At 48.0% G+C, this 18596-nt stretch overlaps 1 protein-coding gene across 10 annotated transcripts in view; it reads right to left on the reverse strand.

Moving 5' to 3' along the window:
- The window catches only part of LOC141085046 (protein CEPU-1-like), a 1055154-nt gene that overhangs the window by 436912 nt on the left and 599646 nt on the right, over positions 1 to 18596 (reverse strand). For 6 of the 10 annotated variants that reach the window (XM_073570040.1, XM_073570042.1, XM_073570041.1 and 3 more), the window contains exon 2: positions 4399 to 4483. In XM_073570040.1, coding sequence (XP_073426141.1) covers positions 4399 to 4483 — 85 coding nt within the window. Of the gene's footprint in view, positions 1 to 4398; positions 4535 to 7689; positions 13904 to 18596 lie in introns of those variants that run through there. The other 4 variants (XM_073570036.1, XM_073570045.1, XM_073570030.1 and 1 more) reach the window with 4 other exon arrangements.

Genomic DNA, 18596 nt, shown 5'->3' on the forward strand with positions numbered 1-18596 from the left:
AAAAAACATCTTTAAAACCGTACTATGGATGAAGGCTTAGCCAGGGGCCCTTTGCGGCTACACTCACCGGGGTTATGCCTCGCAGCTGCCCCATTCGTGGGGCGGGTACACCTTAATGCAGGGTGTCCGCCTCCGCAGGCTGAGCAGTCGTGTATATATCTACATGACGCCTGGAAGCGGCAGTTTCCTTCATTATATAACATGCCCCTGGTCTCCATACGACCACTGAGTTTTTGGCCTGTGGCTGTAGAGAAACTAGTGGCCGTTGATGAAAAGTGAGGATGTTTTTGTGAGAGCATTAGTCGTAGCCAGACATGTCGCTTTTACTCCCCATCCTAGATCTGGTTGCAGGGCTAGCCTCCTGAGGAACTCCTCGTCATAGCACCTCCATGAGAAACCACCATGAGACATATGAGTTGTATATTAAATCCTGATAAATAAATAGCTCTGAGCAGCGTTCAGGATGTTTTTGACCCATAATGCAGCAGAGGACAGTGAAGGCCTGTAGCCAGTTGTTTATTTTATGCGCTATTTTTCCTCTTGACCATTCGCCAGACTTCCTTTATCTACGGACTGCTGGTCTGATGATAAAAGTGACCATATAGCTACATATTCATTATTCCATATCTTTTGTTTTGTCTCTAGGTCTATGTGTGTACCTAGCGGACTAATTCCACAGAAAAACACGTCCTTTTGAAGGCTAGCTGATTGAGGTGTTGTCTTGGTGACGGTTGACCCACCAGGGTGATCTAAACGGTGAACTAGCGCCCAGATGGCGGATGCTAGATCACGCTCTCCTGTGTTATCCTCATCGATTATACGAAACTCACCGCTGTCTGGCGCAGGCCGAGTGTCTCCTGGTGATGGAGGTACCCCGGCTCCCACTGTAACGGTGGCTTGCTCTTGGCTGGTGGCCCAGGGAGATGTTCCTGGGAGTCCCTGACAAGTAGCCGATGACGGGGCATGTGGCTGTGGGAGACAGCCGTGTGCCTGAGCACGGGGGGCTCCGGAAGATGGAGGAACTCTGGCTCTTGTTGATGCCTTGGGTCGGTGCTGGCTGGTGGCACTGGAAGATAGGGATGGGTCTCCCCAGCTGGCAGCCAACGAAGGACAGCTGACAACTGTTGTGTGCCTGAGGCCGCGTGACAACCGCTGCCGGCGAAACTCCAGCTGCTTCATGGATGTTGTTCTGACCAAATGCTCTGCAAGGTGTGGACGTTTCTCTCCTACTGGCAGCCAGGGAAGGAGAACATGTGCACCGTCTTCTGTCGGATGCCCAAGACCGCCTGCCGTGATCCTCAGATGTGTCGGACCGTCCGGATGTGGACAGTGAACGCCATCTGGAGGATCGTGACCTGCGGTGATTCCTGCATGAACTGTGTCTATGCCTGTAACAAGAACAGCAACAGAAGGACAGCGAGAATGGCGGCGGAAATCCTCGGACAAGGATGGTGAGGGTCCGTGCCATGTATGCCTGCGACCACCAAAGTTACGGGTTGCGTTAGGGGTGGCAGACGCAGACTCTATTAATAGGGGTAGGGGGTTATGGAGCTGGCTATGGGCCGAATACGGAGGAGTAGCGCGTGACACGGGGGAAGGTGTTGTATATGCCAGAGACAAGGTGTGGGATGTGATTAAAAGGGGGGGGCAAGTGTGCGTTCATTGCTACTACATAGATGGGTCATTGGGGGGGGTTTGAAGTGATTGTGTTACTGCGTGATTTAGAGACGTACTGTATTTGCTGCGGAGCGCGTTGAATGGTCGGCTAGGACCGGACCGCGTGTTCAGCACCAGCATTGTAAATTCTGACACCTGACCTATCGTCCCGATCACGCGGCACAGCTGCGCCTGCAAGGGAGACGCCGCGGGTCAGATGTGGGGCGACGGGCGCTTGCCGCAGGTGGGTGACTGAGGCAGGGGTAACTTATCGTAGTGACCCCTCTTTGTGGCCCCGGGTCCCGCGGCATAGCAGCCATCATGATGTCCAGGGCTCCCGATGCTTGTGGAGCTCGTGCCTGGTCGACCTGTGCTTGCAGGCCAGGCCGAGCTCCGTTCTGTTGAAAAATATGTGGGGCATGCCCAGGCCCAGCTGCGATGTCTGCGGAGTTCGCAGGGGCCTGGGCACAGGACATGAGCGGCCGCGGTCCCAGTGATGCGATCCTGGGGAAATTGTGGGCGGGGCATACTGGCCTGTGGCGCCAGAAGTCCGTGCCCGCAGACCGAAAGTGGGGGGGCAAGGCAGGGGCGGCCGAGGCCCAGCATGGATGAAGACCGCGGCCCAGTCCGGCGTGAGGGCAGTGGACGGCGACGGGGACCCGCCGCCCACGCGAAGGTGCTCCGGGGGGGCGGGAGGACTGCGGCGAGCGCCTGGCCGACCGAGTAGAACCCACGGAGTCGGGAGAATCGGCAGCGGCCCCCGGCGGGCCGGGAGAGCGACCAGACACCCCAGAAGGTGGGCACGGGGGTGGGGAGCAGGGAGCGAGCGCGAGACGGCACGGCATGCAGGGCCGGGGGTGAGGCCTGGGGAGGAAGGGGTCCTGGGAAAGGAGGCCCGTGTCGCGGGAACGGATGGGTTCCTGGGAGATATGGGGGAGGCCTGCGGCCACATTAGGGGTTCAAGAGAGGGCACAGGGAGGTGAGCACAAAGGCTGGACATAAGGGATTGTAACCATGGCCTATCTTCCTGTGCTGCTCTCTGCCGCAGGGCCTCGATCATGGGGTCAGACATAGCTGCAGACATGGTCATCCGGGGGGAACAAAACTTCGAATGGTCAACCAGGGAGAAAGCTGAAGACTCCGACCCTAGCACAAGAATTTAACCCCTGAGGGTGTGGCCGGACGCCCCTTCCCCTTGGTCAGTGGGCGTCCTAATTATGGCATCACCTGGGAAGTTATGAGAGGGAGAAGCACTGCCCGGAGTTCTTTTCTAGCTTAATATATGGGAGCTCTGCAGTCAGAAGCATGTTCCCTATAAGTTGCCGTGCCTACCATCACATATTACACACTGTAATACATCACCCTCCTCTACATGTCACATATAATACACTGTATATATCACCCTCCTCTTTATATCACATATAATACACTATATATAGCACCCTCCTGCATATACATCACAATACACTGTATATCATTATATATATATATATATATATATATATATATATATATATATATACACACATACATACACACACATATATATCACATAATTCACTGTATATATCACCCTCCTCTATATACATGACATAATTAATACACCTCACATATCACCCACTATATATCACATATTACACACTGTATACATCACACCCACCTCTATAAATATCCCATATAGTACACTGCATATATCACCCTCCTCTATATATCACATATAATACACTGTATATCTGACTCCCCTATAAATACCCCATATAATACACTGAATATATCCCTCCTCTATAAATATCACATATTACACACTGTATATATCACACTCCTCTATATACCACCCTCCTCTACATCACAAATAAAACACTTTATATATCACCATATATCACATTATACACTGTATATATCACCCTCCTCTATATATCCCATATAATACACTGTATATACCACCCTCCTCTATATATCCCATGTAATACACTATATATACCACCCTCCTCTATATATCCCATATAATACACTGTATATATCACCCTCCTCCATATATCCCATATAATACACTGTATATACCACCCTCCTCCATATATCCCATATAATACACTGTATATACCACCCTCCTCCATATATCCCATATAATACACTGTATATACCACCCTCCTCTATATATCCCATATAATACACTATATATACCACCCTTCTCTATATATCCCATATAATACACTGTGTATATCACCCTCCTCCATATATCCCATATAATACACTGTATATATCACCCTCCTCCATATATCCCATATAATACACTGTATATATCACCCTCCTCCATATATCCCATATAATACACTGTATATACCACCCTCCTCTATATATCCCATATAATACACTGTATATACCACCCTCCTCTATATATCCCATATAATACACTGTATATACCACCCTCCTCTATATATCCCATATAATACACTGTATATATCACCCTCCTCCATATATCCCATATAATACACTGTATATATCACCCTCCTCTATATATCCCATATAATACACTGTATATATCACCCTCCTCCATATATCCCATATAATACACTGTATATACCACCCTCCTCTATATATCCCATATAATACACTGTATATATCACCCTCCTCCATATATCCCATATAATACACTGTATATATCACCCATGTCACATATTACACACAGTATATGTAACCCCTTTAGGGCACACCTCACACAGATGTCGCACAGGTGTGTCTTACCTGAGGATGGCGCTGTCCCCCTGTCGCACCGTCACGTTGTCCATGGCTTTGGGGAAGCCGGCGTCCCCGCTCCGCACCGGCACTCCTGCGGGCACAAGAAAGAGCAGCCTGAGACACAGGGCGAGCAGCCACCTCCAAGGGGCGACGACCCCCAGCATCCTTCCCCCGCCCGAGCAGACACAGCGCAGCGGACAGCGACAGGGGCCCCCGAGGCTCCCAGCGCTACATGTCTCCACAGCCGGGAGCGCGCGACTGAGACCCTCCCCGCTCTGCGCTCCACTGCCGCCTCCTGCAGCCGCTGCCGCCGGCCCCGCCCACGTCCCGCCTCCCTGACACTGAACACGCCCATATCACGGCTTGATTTCCATTTTGCCACGCCCCTCCTTCACCTAACACCGCCTCCCTCTCACCTGGAGCTCCCGACTCGGCACAGTGTGAAGGACCGGCGGAGCTACAGCACCAAGCGGACAGGACGGAGACGGAACATGCGGCGGCAGAAGTGAGTACACCCCTGCGTGTGTGCAGTGCCCGGCAGAAGTGAGTACACACCTGCGTGTGTGTGCAGTACCCGGCAGAAGTGAGTACACCCCTGCGTGTGTGTACAGTGCCCGGCAGAAGTGAGTACACCCCTGCGTGTGTGCAGTGCCCGGCAGAAGTGAGTACACCCCTGCGTGTGTGTGCAGTGCCCGGCAGAAGTGAGTACACCCCTGCATATGTGTGCAGTACCCGGCAGAAGTGAGTACACCCCTGCGTGTGTGCAGTGCCCGGCAGAAGTGAGTACACCCCTGCGTGTGTGTGCAGTGCCCGGCAGAAGTGAGTACACCCCTGCGTGTGTGTGCAGTGCCCGGCAGAAGTGAGTACACCCCTGCGTGTGTGCAGTGCCCGGCAGAAGTGAGTACACCCCTGCGTGTGTGTGCAGTGCCCGGCAGAAGTGAGTACACCCCTGCGTGTGTGCAGTGCCCGGCAGAAGTGAGTACACCCCTGCGTGTGTGTGCAGTGCCCGGCAGAAGTGAGTACACCCCTGCGTGTGTGTGCAGTGCCCGGCAGAAGTGAGTACACCCCTGCGTGTGTGCAGTGCCCGGCAGAAGTGAGTACACCCCTGCGTGTGTGCAGTGCCCGGCAGAAGTGAGTACACCCCTGCATATGTGTGCAGTGCCCGGCAGAAGTGAGTACACCCCTGCGTGTGTGTACAGTGCCCGGCAGAAGTGAGTACACCCCTGCGTGTGTGTGCAGTGCCTGGCAGAAGTGCGTACACCCCTGCATGTGTGTGCAGTACCCGGCAGAAGTGAGTACACCCCTGTATGTGTGTGCAGTACCCGGCAGAAGTGAGTACACCCCTGTATGTGTGTGCAGTGCCCGGCAGAAGTGAGTACACCCCTGCGTGTGTGTACAGTGCCCGGCAGAAGTGAGTACACCCCTGTGTGTGTGTGCAGTGCCTGGCAGAAGTGAGTACACCCCTCTATGTTCAGCGCAGTGCCCAGCAAAAGTGAGTACCCCCTGTATGGTCAGTACATATAGAGCACTGTATATAATGTACTCCTAATACAGGGGTGTACTCACTTATACTGAGCACTGTATATAGTAAGTGAGTACACCCCTGTATGATTAGTACAGTGCCCAGCAGAAGTGAGTACTTCTCTGTATGTGTGTACAATGCCCAGCAGAAGTGAGTACACCCCTGTGTTATCAGTACATACAGAGCACTGTATATAATGTACTGATAATACCGGGGTGTACTCACTTATACTGAGCACTGTATATAATAAGTGACCACACCCCTGTATTATCAGAGCATTATATATACAGTGCTCAGTATAAGTGAGTATACCCCTGTTATCAGTACAGTATATATACAGACACACATGCACAGGGGTGCGGAGGGCGGTGATGGGGTCCCAGGGGTGCGGAGGGCGGTGATGGTGTCCCAGGGGTGCGGAGGGCGGTGATGGGGTCCAAGGGGTGCGGAGGGCGGTGATGGGGTCCCAGGGGTGCGGAGGGCGGTGATGGGGTCCCAGGGGTGCGGAGGGCGGTGATGGGGTCCCAGGGGTGCGGAGGGCGGTGATGAGGGCACAGGGGTGCGGAGGGCGGTGATGGGGGCACAGGGGTGCGGAGGGCGGTGATTAGGGCACAGGGGTGCGGAGGGCGGTGATGGGGGCACAGGGGTGCGGAGGGCGGTGATGGGGGCACAGGGGTGCGGAGGGCGGTGATGGGGGCACAGGGGTGCGGAGGGCGGTGATGGAGGCACAGGGGTGCGGAGGGCGGTGATGGAGGCACAGGGGTGCGGAGGGCGGTGATGGGGGCACAGGGGTGCGGAGGGCGGTGATGGGGGCACAGGGGTGCGGAGGGCGGTGATGGGGGCACAGACATAAATCTCTATTCTCTATTTCTTGCAGGTTAATGGTTGGCTTCTCCTGGGGCTTGTAGTTCTTCTTGCAGATATTTTTGGCGTGTATTATAATGCAGGCTCTCGCTCACGGGTTGCGAATTCACATTTTAATGGCCGAATAGCTGTGAGCACCTTCCTCCTGCAGTGGAAGCCCACCTTGATGCCGTGGGGGTGGCACTTTGCGTTGCCCCCTTTCTGCTGGAATAATTGGTTGTGTCCCTTTAAGGCGCTGGGACGCTCCCTCTGCCAGACTGACGGGCTGGAAATAAACGGGTGTTGCGAGCAGCGGAGCTTATTTATGGCCCATAAACAGCCGCGGATTATTGAAAGCTTATTAATGGGGGATAAACAGAGAAGCAGTGCAGAGGCCGGGCGCACTGATCCTGCCATTAATACGTCTCGTTACTGTCGTCACCGTGCCGTAACCGAATGATTACAGGCTAATGAAATGTCGCCTGTCTCATTTAACCCGATGGGGTCTGTACGGGGGGGGGGGGATGTCGCCGCTCTATCGGAGGCAGAAATGTCATAATCTAGAGGCCAAAAATAAAGATAGGGGGGAGGGAGGCTGTGACCTGTTGAGGCGGGCTGCGCCTCTATCTAGGGGGCCATGATGCCCAGTTACCCGGTGAAGAAGAGCGTCCGTGATCACAGATATCACGAGTGTACGCAGTGACGTCCCGGACCATCTGGGTGCAGGCACAACACAGGCTCTGCGAACGCTCTGAGCAGGAGAGGTCGGCGGCCACCAGGAACTACCTGCAGAAAATTGCTTCTCCTCATGTGGAAACTCAACATCCCGACAGCCCATCGCCACCCAATGATCCGCCACCCAGTCATCCGCCACCCAATGATCCGCCGTATTTAGCATCCAGCTGTATGTTCCCAAGATGCCACTTCACCACCAGTGCCGGCAGGGGAGGATGCGCCGAGATGGGGTCAGTCCTGGCAGTGGCGGGGTTCTCTCATACGAGGCACTGGAGTTGATGGCGGACCACAGCTTTGGTGGACGTTCCCTTTTTTAGGCCTGATTAGTGTTTGGAGATGGCGGCTTGGTGACGATGAGTAATGGCCTCCTAATGGCTGAGGATGGCTCACTGGGTGCATTACCCTCCTCAAGGGGTGGAGGTGCAAGGGTTAATAAGTAAGGCTTCGCCTCCTCCCCGCGGTGTAATACCGGATGCTGATGGCTATTAACCTTCCAGGATTGAATCAGCGGAACGAGGCACAGCCGCCGACAAGTGACGAGTCTAATTCACTTATTGTCGTAATAAACAGCTAATCAATCCGCGCACGATGGCTGCTCCCCTGTACAGCACAGCGGCACACGGTCCTGCAGTCCCTTCACCTGATTACTCTGTACTGATCCCTATGTTCTCCGCTCCTGCAATCCCTTCACCTGATTACTCTGTACTGATCCCTATGTTCTCCGCTCCTGCAATCCCTTCACCTGATTACTCTGTACTGATCCCTATGTTCTCCGCTCCTGCAATCCCTTCACCTGATTACTCTGTACTGATCCCTATGTTCTCCGCTCCTGCAATCCCTTCACCTGATTACTCTGTACTGATCCCTATGTTCTCCGCTCCTGCAATCCCTTCACCTGATTACTCTGTACTGATCCCTATGTTCTCCGCTCCTGCAATCCCTTCACCTGATTACTCTGTACTGATCCCTATGTTCTCCGCTCCTGCAATCCCTTCACCTGATTACTCTGTACTGATCCCTATGTTCTCCGCTCCTGCAATCCCTTCACCTGATTACTCTGTACTGATCCCTATGTTCTCCGCTCCTGCAATCCCTTCACCTGATTACTCTGTACTGATCCCTATGTTCTCCGCTCCTGCAATCCCTTCACCTGATTACTCTGTACTGATCCCTATGTTCTCCGCTCCTGCAATCCCTTCACCTGATTACTCTGTACTGATCCCTATGTTCTCCGCTCCTGCAATCCCTTCACCTGATTACTCTGTACTGATCCCTATGTTCTCCGCTCCTGCAATCCCTTCACCTGATTACTCTGTACTGATCCCTATGTTCTCCGCTCCTGCAATCCCTTCACCTGATTACTCTGTACTGATCCCTATGTTCTCCGCTCCTGCAGTCCCTTCACCTGATTACTCTGTACTGATCCCTATGTTCTCCGCTCCTGCAATCCCTTCACCTGATTACTCTGTACTGATCCCTATGTTCTCCGCTCCTGCAATCCCTTCACCTGATTACTCTGTACTGATCCCTATGTTCTCCGCTCCTGCAATCCCTTCACCTGATTACTCTGTACTGATCCCTATGTTCTCCGCTCCTGCAATCCCTTCACCTGATTACTCTGTACTGATCCCTACGTTCTTTCCTGCACTGCTGATTGCTCTGTACTGATTACTACGGTCTCTCCTTCACTACTGATTACTCTATGTTGATCCCTACATTTTCCTCTCCTGCACTCTCTTCACCGCTGGTTACTCTACTGATCCCTACATTCTCTCCTGCATTCCTTTCACTGCTGATTACCCTGTACTGATCCCGATGTTCTCTCCCTTCACCACTGATCCCTACATTCTCTTCTCCTTCACCGATAATTACTCTGTATTGATCCCTATGTTCTTCTCTCCTGCACTCCCTTCACCTGTTTACTTTATAATGATCCCTATGTTTTCCTCTCCTGCACTCGTTACAACTGATTACTCTGTACTGATCCCTATGTTTTCCTCCTGCTCTCCTTTCACAGCTGATTACTGTATAATGATCCCTACATTCTCCTTTCCTGCACTCTATTCACCACTGATTATACTGTACTGATCCCTACATTGTTCCTTCCTGCACATCCTTCACCACTGATCACTCTGTAATGAGCCCTACGTTCTCTCCCACTCCCTTCACTACTGATCCCTACGTTCTCCTCTCTTGCACTCCCTTAACCTCTGAAAACTCTGTACTGATTCCTACATTTCTCTCCTGCACTCACGTCGCTGATGATTACTCTGTACAGATCCCTACGTTGTCCTCTCCTGCACACCCTTCACCGATGATTACTGTTAGGCGTCAGGTTCCTGACACCGCACAGCAGGAATCCCAAGCCTTGCATTCGGCAGTCTCCCATTCTTCTCCAGCCACAGAGGAGGCTGCTCAGCAGACTCGTCGATCCCGGCGCTCTGCTCAGACCAGCTGTGGGTTTGGTTGCTGCTGCCACCTCTGGTCCAGCTATAGCAACACATGCTGGTCAGCAGCGAGCTACCCAGGGACTAAGTCCTCCTTTCGGTCCACTGAGCATGCCCATGGGACGATCTCTCATTGGAGATCGGAGGTCACATGCTCAGGTCCTTCTCCAGCTTGGATTGGACCATCAGGAAGGTCCCGGAAGGACGCTGCTATAAAAGGTTCGCATGGCCGCTCGGCCATGCGCTAGTATAGACTGCATTACCAGACTATGAGTAGTGAGCAGCGTCGGACTGGCCCACCGGGGAACCGGTGGATTCTCCGGTGGGCCCTGGCATCTGGTGGGCCCTGGCACCTGCTGGCATACAGGGCCAGCAGTTGCCTAGGGCCCCCGCTGCTCCAGGGGCCCCCAGCCAGTGGTGTGTCGCACACCATGCAGCTGCTATGGGGGCCCCTGCCAGCGGAGCAGCAGCGGGTGTCAGGAGGCAGGAGCCCCTGTCCCGCTGCTAAAGAGAAATGAATATTCACTGCGAAGCAGTGAATCTCATTTCAGGTCTTCACCCCCCCAGAGGCCCCGCCCCCAGCCCAGTGAGCTGCTCTGCAGACTACAGCTGTAAATCAGGGCCGGCGCCGCCCTCAGTCCTCTCTGCTCCTGGCCCACAGCCAGTGCGCGATGACGTCACTACATCGCGCACCCGCTGTGTGTCTGGCAGAGGGGGCAGCTCCTGACACTGAAGCCGGGATCAGCGTGGGAGCGAGGAGGAGAGGTGAGTATTGTGTTTTGTTTTGTTTTTTATATCTCTCTCACTCTCTCTATCTATCTCTATATCTCTATATATATCTCTCTCTCTTATATCTATCTATCTTTCTATCTCTATCTATTATCTATATCTATTTCTATATCTATCTCTATCGCTCTATCTTTATATCTATCTTTCTATCTCTACATCCTACATCTATCTATCTATCTATCTCTATATCTATCTATTATGTCTATCTATCTATCTCTATATCTATCTATCTTACTCTATCTCTATATCTATTATCTCTATATTTATTATCTATCTAGCTACCATCTATATCTATCTATCTTTATCTATATATATCTCTATCTAATATCTATATCTATCTATCTCTATACCTATCTATCTATTTATCTATCCGTTATCTATCTCTATATCTTTTCTCTGTATCTATCTATCTCTATATCTATATCTCTCGCTATCTATCGCTCTATCTCTATATCTATCTCTATATCTATCTCTATATCTATCTCTATCTATCTCTATATCTATCTCTATTTCTCTCTATATCTATCTCTATATCTCTATAGCTATCTATCTCTATATCTATCTCTCTGTATATCTATCTATCGCTCTATCTCTATATCTATCTTTCTATCTCTATATCTATCTATCTTTATCTATTTATCTCTATATCTTTTCTCTGTATCTATCTCTCTCTATATCTATATATCTCTATATATATCTATTATCTCTATATCTATATCTATTTCTCTCTATATCTCTCTCTATATCTATCTATTTATCTCTATCTCTATATCTATCTCTCTGTATATCTATCTATCTTTCTATCTCTATATCTATCTCTATATCTATCTATCTATTTATCTCTATCTATTATCTATATCTATCTCTATCTATCTTTCTATCTCTACATATATCTCTATATCTATCTTTCTATCTAAATCTATCTATATCTATCTATTATTACTATCTATCTAGCTATCTCTATTATCTATATCTACCTATCTCTATATCTTTCTATCTTACTCTATCTCTATATCTATCTGTTATCTCTATATTTATTATCTATCTTTATCTATCTATCTCTATCTATTATCTATATCTATCTCTCTATCTATTTATCGATCTCTGTATCTATCTCTCTCTCTATCTACCGCTCTCTCTATCTCTATCTATCTTTATATCTATATCTATCTATCTCTATATCTATCTACCTATCTATCTCTATATCTATCTCTATATATATATATCTGTTTCTCTCTATATCTATCTCTATATCTCTCTCTCTATAGCTATCTATATATTATCTCTGTATCTATCTATCTATATATTATCTCTATATCTATCTATCTATCTCTATATCTATCTATCTATCTCTATATCTATCTATCTATCTCTATATCTGTTATCTCTATATCCATATCTATCTCTATATCCATATCTATCTCTATATCCATATCTATCTCTATATCCATATCTATCTCTATATCTATCTATCTCTATAGCTATCTTTCTATCTAACACTATATCTCTATATCTATCTCTATATCTCATTATCTATCAATCTCAATCTCTATCTCTCTTTATCTATCTATCTATTGATCTATCCATCTATCTCTATATCTATCTCTATATCTATCTCTATATCTATCTATTATATCTATCTATTATCTCTATTATCTATATCTATCTATCCATCTATCTAGCTATCTCTATCTATCTCTATATCTCTCTATATCTATCTTTCTAACTCTATATCTATCTATCTCTATACATATCTCTATATCTAGCTATTATCTCTATATCTATCTCTATATCTATCTTTCTATATCTATCTGTCTCTATATCTATCAATCTATCTATCTATCTATCTATCTATCTCTATATCTATTATCTCTATATCTATCTATCTCTATATATCTCTATATCTATTTTTATTTATAGCCATGTATCTATATATATTTATCTCTATATCTATATATGTCTATATTATTATTATTATTATTATATCTGTATATCTCTATCTATTATCTATCTCTATCTATTATCTATCTCTATCTATATATCTATCTATCTCTATATCTTTCTATCTATAGCTATCTATCTCTATATCTATCTATCTATCCATTATCTATTTTCTATCTATCTCTATATCTATCTACCTATCGATCTATCTTTCTATATCTATCTTTATATCTATCTCTATCTATCTCTATGAATCTTTCTATCTATATCTATCCATTATCTACTTTCTATCCATTATCTACTATCTATCTCTATATCTATCTATTTCTACATCTATCTTTCTATCTATATCTATCTAACTCTATATCTATATATCTATATAGCATTATACCCTATGAGGGGGGCAGTATTATACCCTATGAGGGGGCAGCATTATACCCTATGAGGGGGTGCATTATACCCTATGAGGGGGTGCATTATTCCCTATGAGGGGGCAGTATTATACCCTATGAGGGGGGCAGTATTATACCCTATGAGGGGGTGCATTATTCCCTATGAGGGGGGCAGTATTATACCCTATGAGGGGGTGCATTATTCCCTATGAGGGGGGCAGTGTTATACCTTATGAGGGGGGCAGTATTATACCCTATGAGGGGGGCAGTATTATACCCTATGAGGGGGTGCATTATTCCCTATGAGGGGGGCAGTATTATACCCTATGAGGGGGGCAGTATTATACCCTATGAGGGGGGCAGTATTATACCCTGTGAGGGGGTGCATTATACCCTATGAGGGGGTGCATTATACCCTATGAGGGGGGCAGTATTATATTCTATGAGATGGCTGCATTATATTCTATGAGATGGCTGCATTATACTATGTGAGGGGGCTGCTTTATATTCTATGAGGGGGCTACCCCAACTCCTGCTACATAATTAAGACATGTACAACCTTATATTATACCCGGATATTAGCGTCTAGAGGGACTCTGACCCCGTGTCCTTGGGGCAGAGTTCTGTGACCGCATTCTGTGCGCTCCGTTACCGAGCTCTGTGTGCTAAACAGGCTCCGGCATTTATGTTCTGCAGTAGTGCGGCTCTGTGAGGTAACAGAGTTCGCCCTGATCACACTAGGTGACGTTAAACCATGTGTGACCTTTTGTATACCGCTTTATACTTCCGCCATTACTAAGGCTAGTTTCACACTAGCGTTCGTGGGCGCAGCTCAGGGCCGCTGCTAAGCCCCGGCCTCTCCGGTCAGCTTCTACTCTGATCGCATGAGGCTGCATGCGATCAGCGTATCCTATCTTTAGTGTTGGATACGCTGATCGTGCGCTAACCGTGCGCTGGTCTGATTTTGCTGGCGCTGCGCCCAGAGCACAAAAATGCAACACAGCGCATTTTTGTGCGCTGGGCGCAGCGCCCGCAAAATCTAACCAGCGCACGGTCAGCACACGATCAGCATATCCAACGCTAAATATAGGATACACTGATCGCATGCAGCCTCATGCGATCAGAGGAGGAACTGACCGGAGGGGGTGGGGCTTAGCGGCGGCCCTGCGCTGCGCCCACGAACGCTAGTGTGAAACTAGCCTAAGCAGCAGTTTACCACCTCTGCACGGTGGACCCCGGGCTGCGAACGCACCTTACTATTATTTTATTATTTGGTGCGTTCCGCCAGCCCTAACAATGACTCTGTACAGATCCCTACGTTCTCCTCTCCTGCACTCCCTTCACCGCTAATTACTCTGTACTGATCCCTACATTCTCTTATCCTGCACTCCCTTCACTGATGATTACTCTGTACTGATCCCTACTTTCTCTTTTGCACTCCCTTCACCTCTGTACTGATCCCTACATTCTCCTTTCCTGCACTCGCTTCACCGCTGATTACTCTATAATGACCCCTACGTTCTCCTCTCCTGCACTGCCTTCACTGCTGATTACTGGGTACTGATACCTACGTTTTCCTCTCCTACATTCCCTTCACCTCTGTGTTCCCTATAATGATCCCTACATTCTCCCTTCCTGCACTCCCTTCATCACTGATTACTCTGTACTGATCCCTACGTTCTCTCCCGCACTCCCTTCACCACTGATTACTGGGTATTGATCCCTATGTTCTCTCATGCACTCCGTTCAACACTGATGACTCTGTACAGATCCCTACATTCTCCTCTCCTGCACTCCCTTCACCAATGATTAATCTGTAGAGATCCCTACGTTCGCCTCTCCTGCACTCCCTTCACCGCTGATTATTCGGTATAGATCCCTACGTTCTCCTCTCCTGCACTCCCTTAACCGCTGAAAATTCTGTACTGATTCCTACATTCTCCTCTCCTGCACTCCTGTCACCGATGATTACTCGGTACAGATCCCTACGTTCTCCTGTCCTGCACACCCTTCACCACTGATTTATCTGTGCTGATCCCTACGTTCTCCTCTCCTGCACTCCATTCACCAATGTTTACTCTGTACTGATCCTTACCACCTTCTCTCCTGCACACCCTTCACCGCTGATTACTCTGTACTGATCCCTACATTCTCCTCTTCTGCACTCCCTTCATAGCTCATTACTCTGTACTGATTCCTACTTTCTCCTCTTCACTCCCTTCACCACTGATTACTCTGGAATGATCCCTATGTTCTCCTCTCCTGCACTCCCTTCACCAATGTTTACTCTGTACTGATCCTTAACACCTTCTCTCCTGTACTCTCTTTGTCACTGATTACTATGCAATGAACTCTACGTTCTCCTCTCCTGCATGCCTTTCACAGCTGATTACTGTATAATGATCCCTACATTCCTCTTTCCTGCACTTCCTTCACCTCTGATTACTCTGTACTGATCCCTACGTTCTCCTTTCCTGCACTCCCTTCACTACAGATTACTCTATACTGGTCCCTACATTCTCCTCTCCTGCAATACCTTCACATCTGTTCACTGTATAATGATCCCTAATTTCTCCTTGGGAAAAAACCAGATGATATCTTAATTACCAAGACAACCATGAGTAGCAAACCAAGAAGAATTGACTTTTGATCTGTATGTTGACTTTTGGATTTATGTGTTGATTTCTGGTTGGTCAAGAAAACAGACATTTGTTTGAGTCTGGAATATTGACTTGTAAGCTGATATTTGCTTTAACATAGTGTGCTCTTATCCTTGATGAATAGTGAGGTCTGCTGATATGTTAAGTATGCATTGTGCTACGGAGCCAGTTTGTTGACGTTAAAAGCAGAAAGGGGAAAACTATGTAAATAGTTTAAATATTCAAGTAATGCTATTGATCTCATCCCCATTATCTATGATGTGGGACTGAAAGGACACTTGTTGGGGTACATGTCACTGTATAAAGAGACCATTTCTTCTGGTCGGTGTGACTCTTCAGGATCTCAGCTGAAGGTACGACGGACCCGTCTGAAAGTACACAGGACCGCTCACCGACACTGGAGGCGGCTCTATTCCCGACAAGTCAGCGGAAGGATGAGACCCTGTAATTTGCATCATCTTGGGTTTTTGCTGGGACTGTTATGTGTGCTTTTGGGAGTTGTGAGTCAATAAAGTATTGCCACACTGTTTTACCCCTCACTCTGTGTCATCTGTGTAGTGTCCCGCTCACGGGTAGAGAGCGGGGCGTTCAGTGGTATGAGCCCTGGTCCATGCATTCTTGCTAAAGACAGCCTGGCCAGCGGACGAAAGCACCCACTAACCCCCATTTCTCCACACTCCTCTTCTGAACTCCCTTCACCGCTGATTACTCTGTACTGATCCCTACCTTCTTCGGTCCTGCAATCCCTTCACCACTGATTATTCTGTACTAATTATTACGTTCTCTCCTGCATTCCCTTCACTGATGATTACTCTGTACTGATCTGTGCGTTCTCTCCTGCATTCCCTTCACCACTGATTACTCTATACTGCTCTCTACGTTCTCTCCTGCATTACCTTCACTACTGATTACTCTGTACTGATCCCTACATTCTCCTCTCCTGCAATCCCTTCACCACTGATTATTCTGTATTAATTTCTCCTCTCCTGCACTCCCTTCACCGCTGATTACTCTGCACTGATCTCTACATTCTCCTCCTGCACACCCTTCACCACTAATTACTCTGTACTGATCCCTACGTTCTCTGCTCCTGCAATCTCTTCACCTGATTACTCTGTACTGATCCCTACATTGTCATCTCCTTCACTCCCTTCACTACTGATTACTGTGCTGATATCTACCTTCTCTTCTGCACTTCCTTCACCGCTGATTACTCTGTACTGATCCCTACGTTGTTCTTTCCTGCACTCCTTTCACCGTTAATTACTCTCTACTGATCCCTATGTTCTCTCCCACACTCCCTTCAGAGCTGATTACTCTAAAATGATCCTTACATTCTCTCCTGCACTCCCTTCACCACTGGTTACTCTGTACTGATCCCTGTGGTTCTGATCTACACTCGCTTCACAGCTGATTACTCTGTAGTGATCCCTACCATCTCCTCTCCTGCCCTCCCTTGACTGATGATTACTCTGTACTGAACCCTACATTCTCCTCTCCTGTACTCCTTTCACCATTAAATACTCTGTACTGATCCCTACGTTCTCTCCCGCAATCCCTTCACCTCTGATTACGCTGTACTGATCCCTATGTTCTCCTTTCCTGCACTCCCTTCACCTGTTTACTTTATAATGATCCATATTTTCTCTTCTCCTGCACTCTTTAAAACTGATTACTCTGTACTGATCCCTACGTTGTCTGCTCCTGCAATCCCTTCACCTCTGATTACTCTGTTCTGATCCCTACATTCTCCTTTCCTACACTCCCTACACCGTTGATTACTCTGTACTGATCATTACGTTCTCTCCTGCACTCTCTTCACCGCTGATTCTATACTCATTACTTTCTCCTCTTTTGCACCCCCTTCACCACTGATTACTCAGTACTGTTCCCTACATTCTCCTCTCCTGTACTCACTTCACCTCTGATTACTCTATAATGATCCCTACATTCTCCTCTCCTGCATTCTCTTCACTGCTGATTACTCTGTACTGATACCTACATTCTCCTTTCCTGCACTCCCTTCACCTCTGATTATAATGATCCCTACATTCTCCTCTCCTGCGCTCTCATTACCGCTGATTACTCTGTACTGATACCTACATTCACCTCTCCTGCACTCTCTTCACCTCTGATTACTCTGTTCTGATCCCTACATTCTCCTCTCCTGCACTTCCTTCACCACTGATTACTCGCTATGGATCCCTATGTCCTCTCCTGCTCTCCATTCACCGCTGATTACTCTATACTGATCCCTACAATCTCCCCTGCACTTCCTTCATTGCTGATCACTTTAAACTAATCCCTACATTCTCTTCTGTACTCCCTTCACCACTGATTACTCTGTACTGATCCTACTATCTCCTCTCCTGCACTCCCTTCTCCACTGATTACTCGCTATTGATCCCTACGTCCTCTCCTGCTCTCCATTCACCGCTGATTATACTGATCCCTTCATTCACCCCTGCACTTCCTTCATTGCTGATCACTTTATACTGATCCCTACGTTCTCTCCTGCACTGCCTTCACCGCTGATTACTCTGTACTGATTCCTGTGTTCTCCTTTCCTGCACTCCCTTCACCGCTGATTACTCTGTACTGATCCCTACATTCTCCTCTCTTGCTCTCCCTTCCCCTCCGTTTAGTCTTTACTGATCCCTACTTCTGTTACTCTCTGGTCGCTAGTTGTTGACCCTCTGATTGTATCTCATACGTTTCTGCCCTTTGCCCTCTGCTCTGTCTCCGGTTTCGGCTCCGTCTGCTCTTTAGAATCTATAGGTGGCCCCGAAATCTATAGGTAAGATCTGATGGCGCAGCTGCGGATTTACATCACATAATAATCTTTCTGCCTCATTAATTCTTTACTTTTCTATTT

Source organism: Dendrobates tinctorius, unplaced genomic scaffold (genome assembly GCF_039654945.1).
Source record: "Dendrobates tinctorius isolate UK_male_01 unplaced genomic scaffold, ASM3965494v1 ptg000028l, whole genome shotgun sequence".
NCBI lineage: Eukaryota > Metazoa > Chordata > Amphibia > Anura > Dendrobatidae > Dendrobates > Dendrobates tinctorius.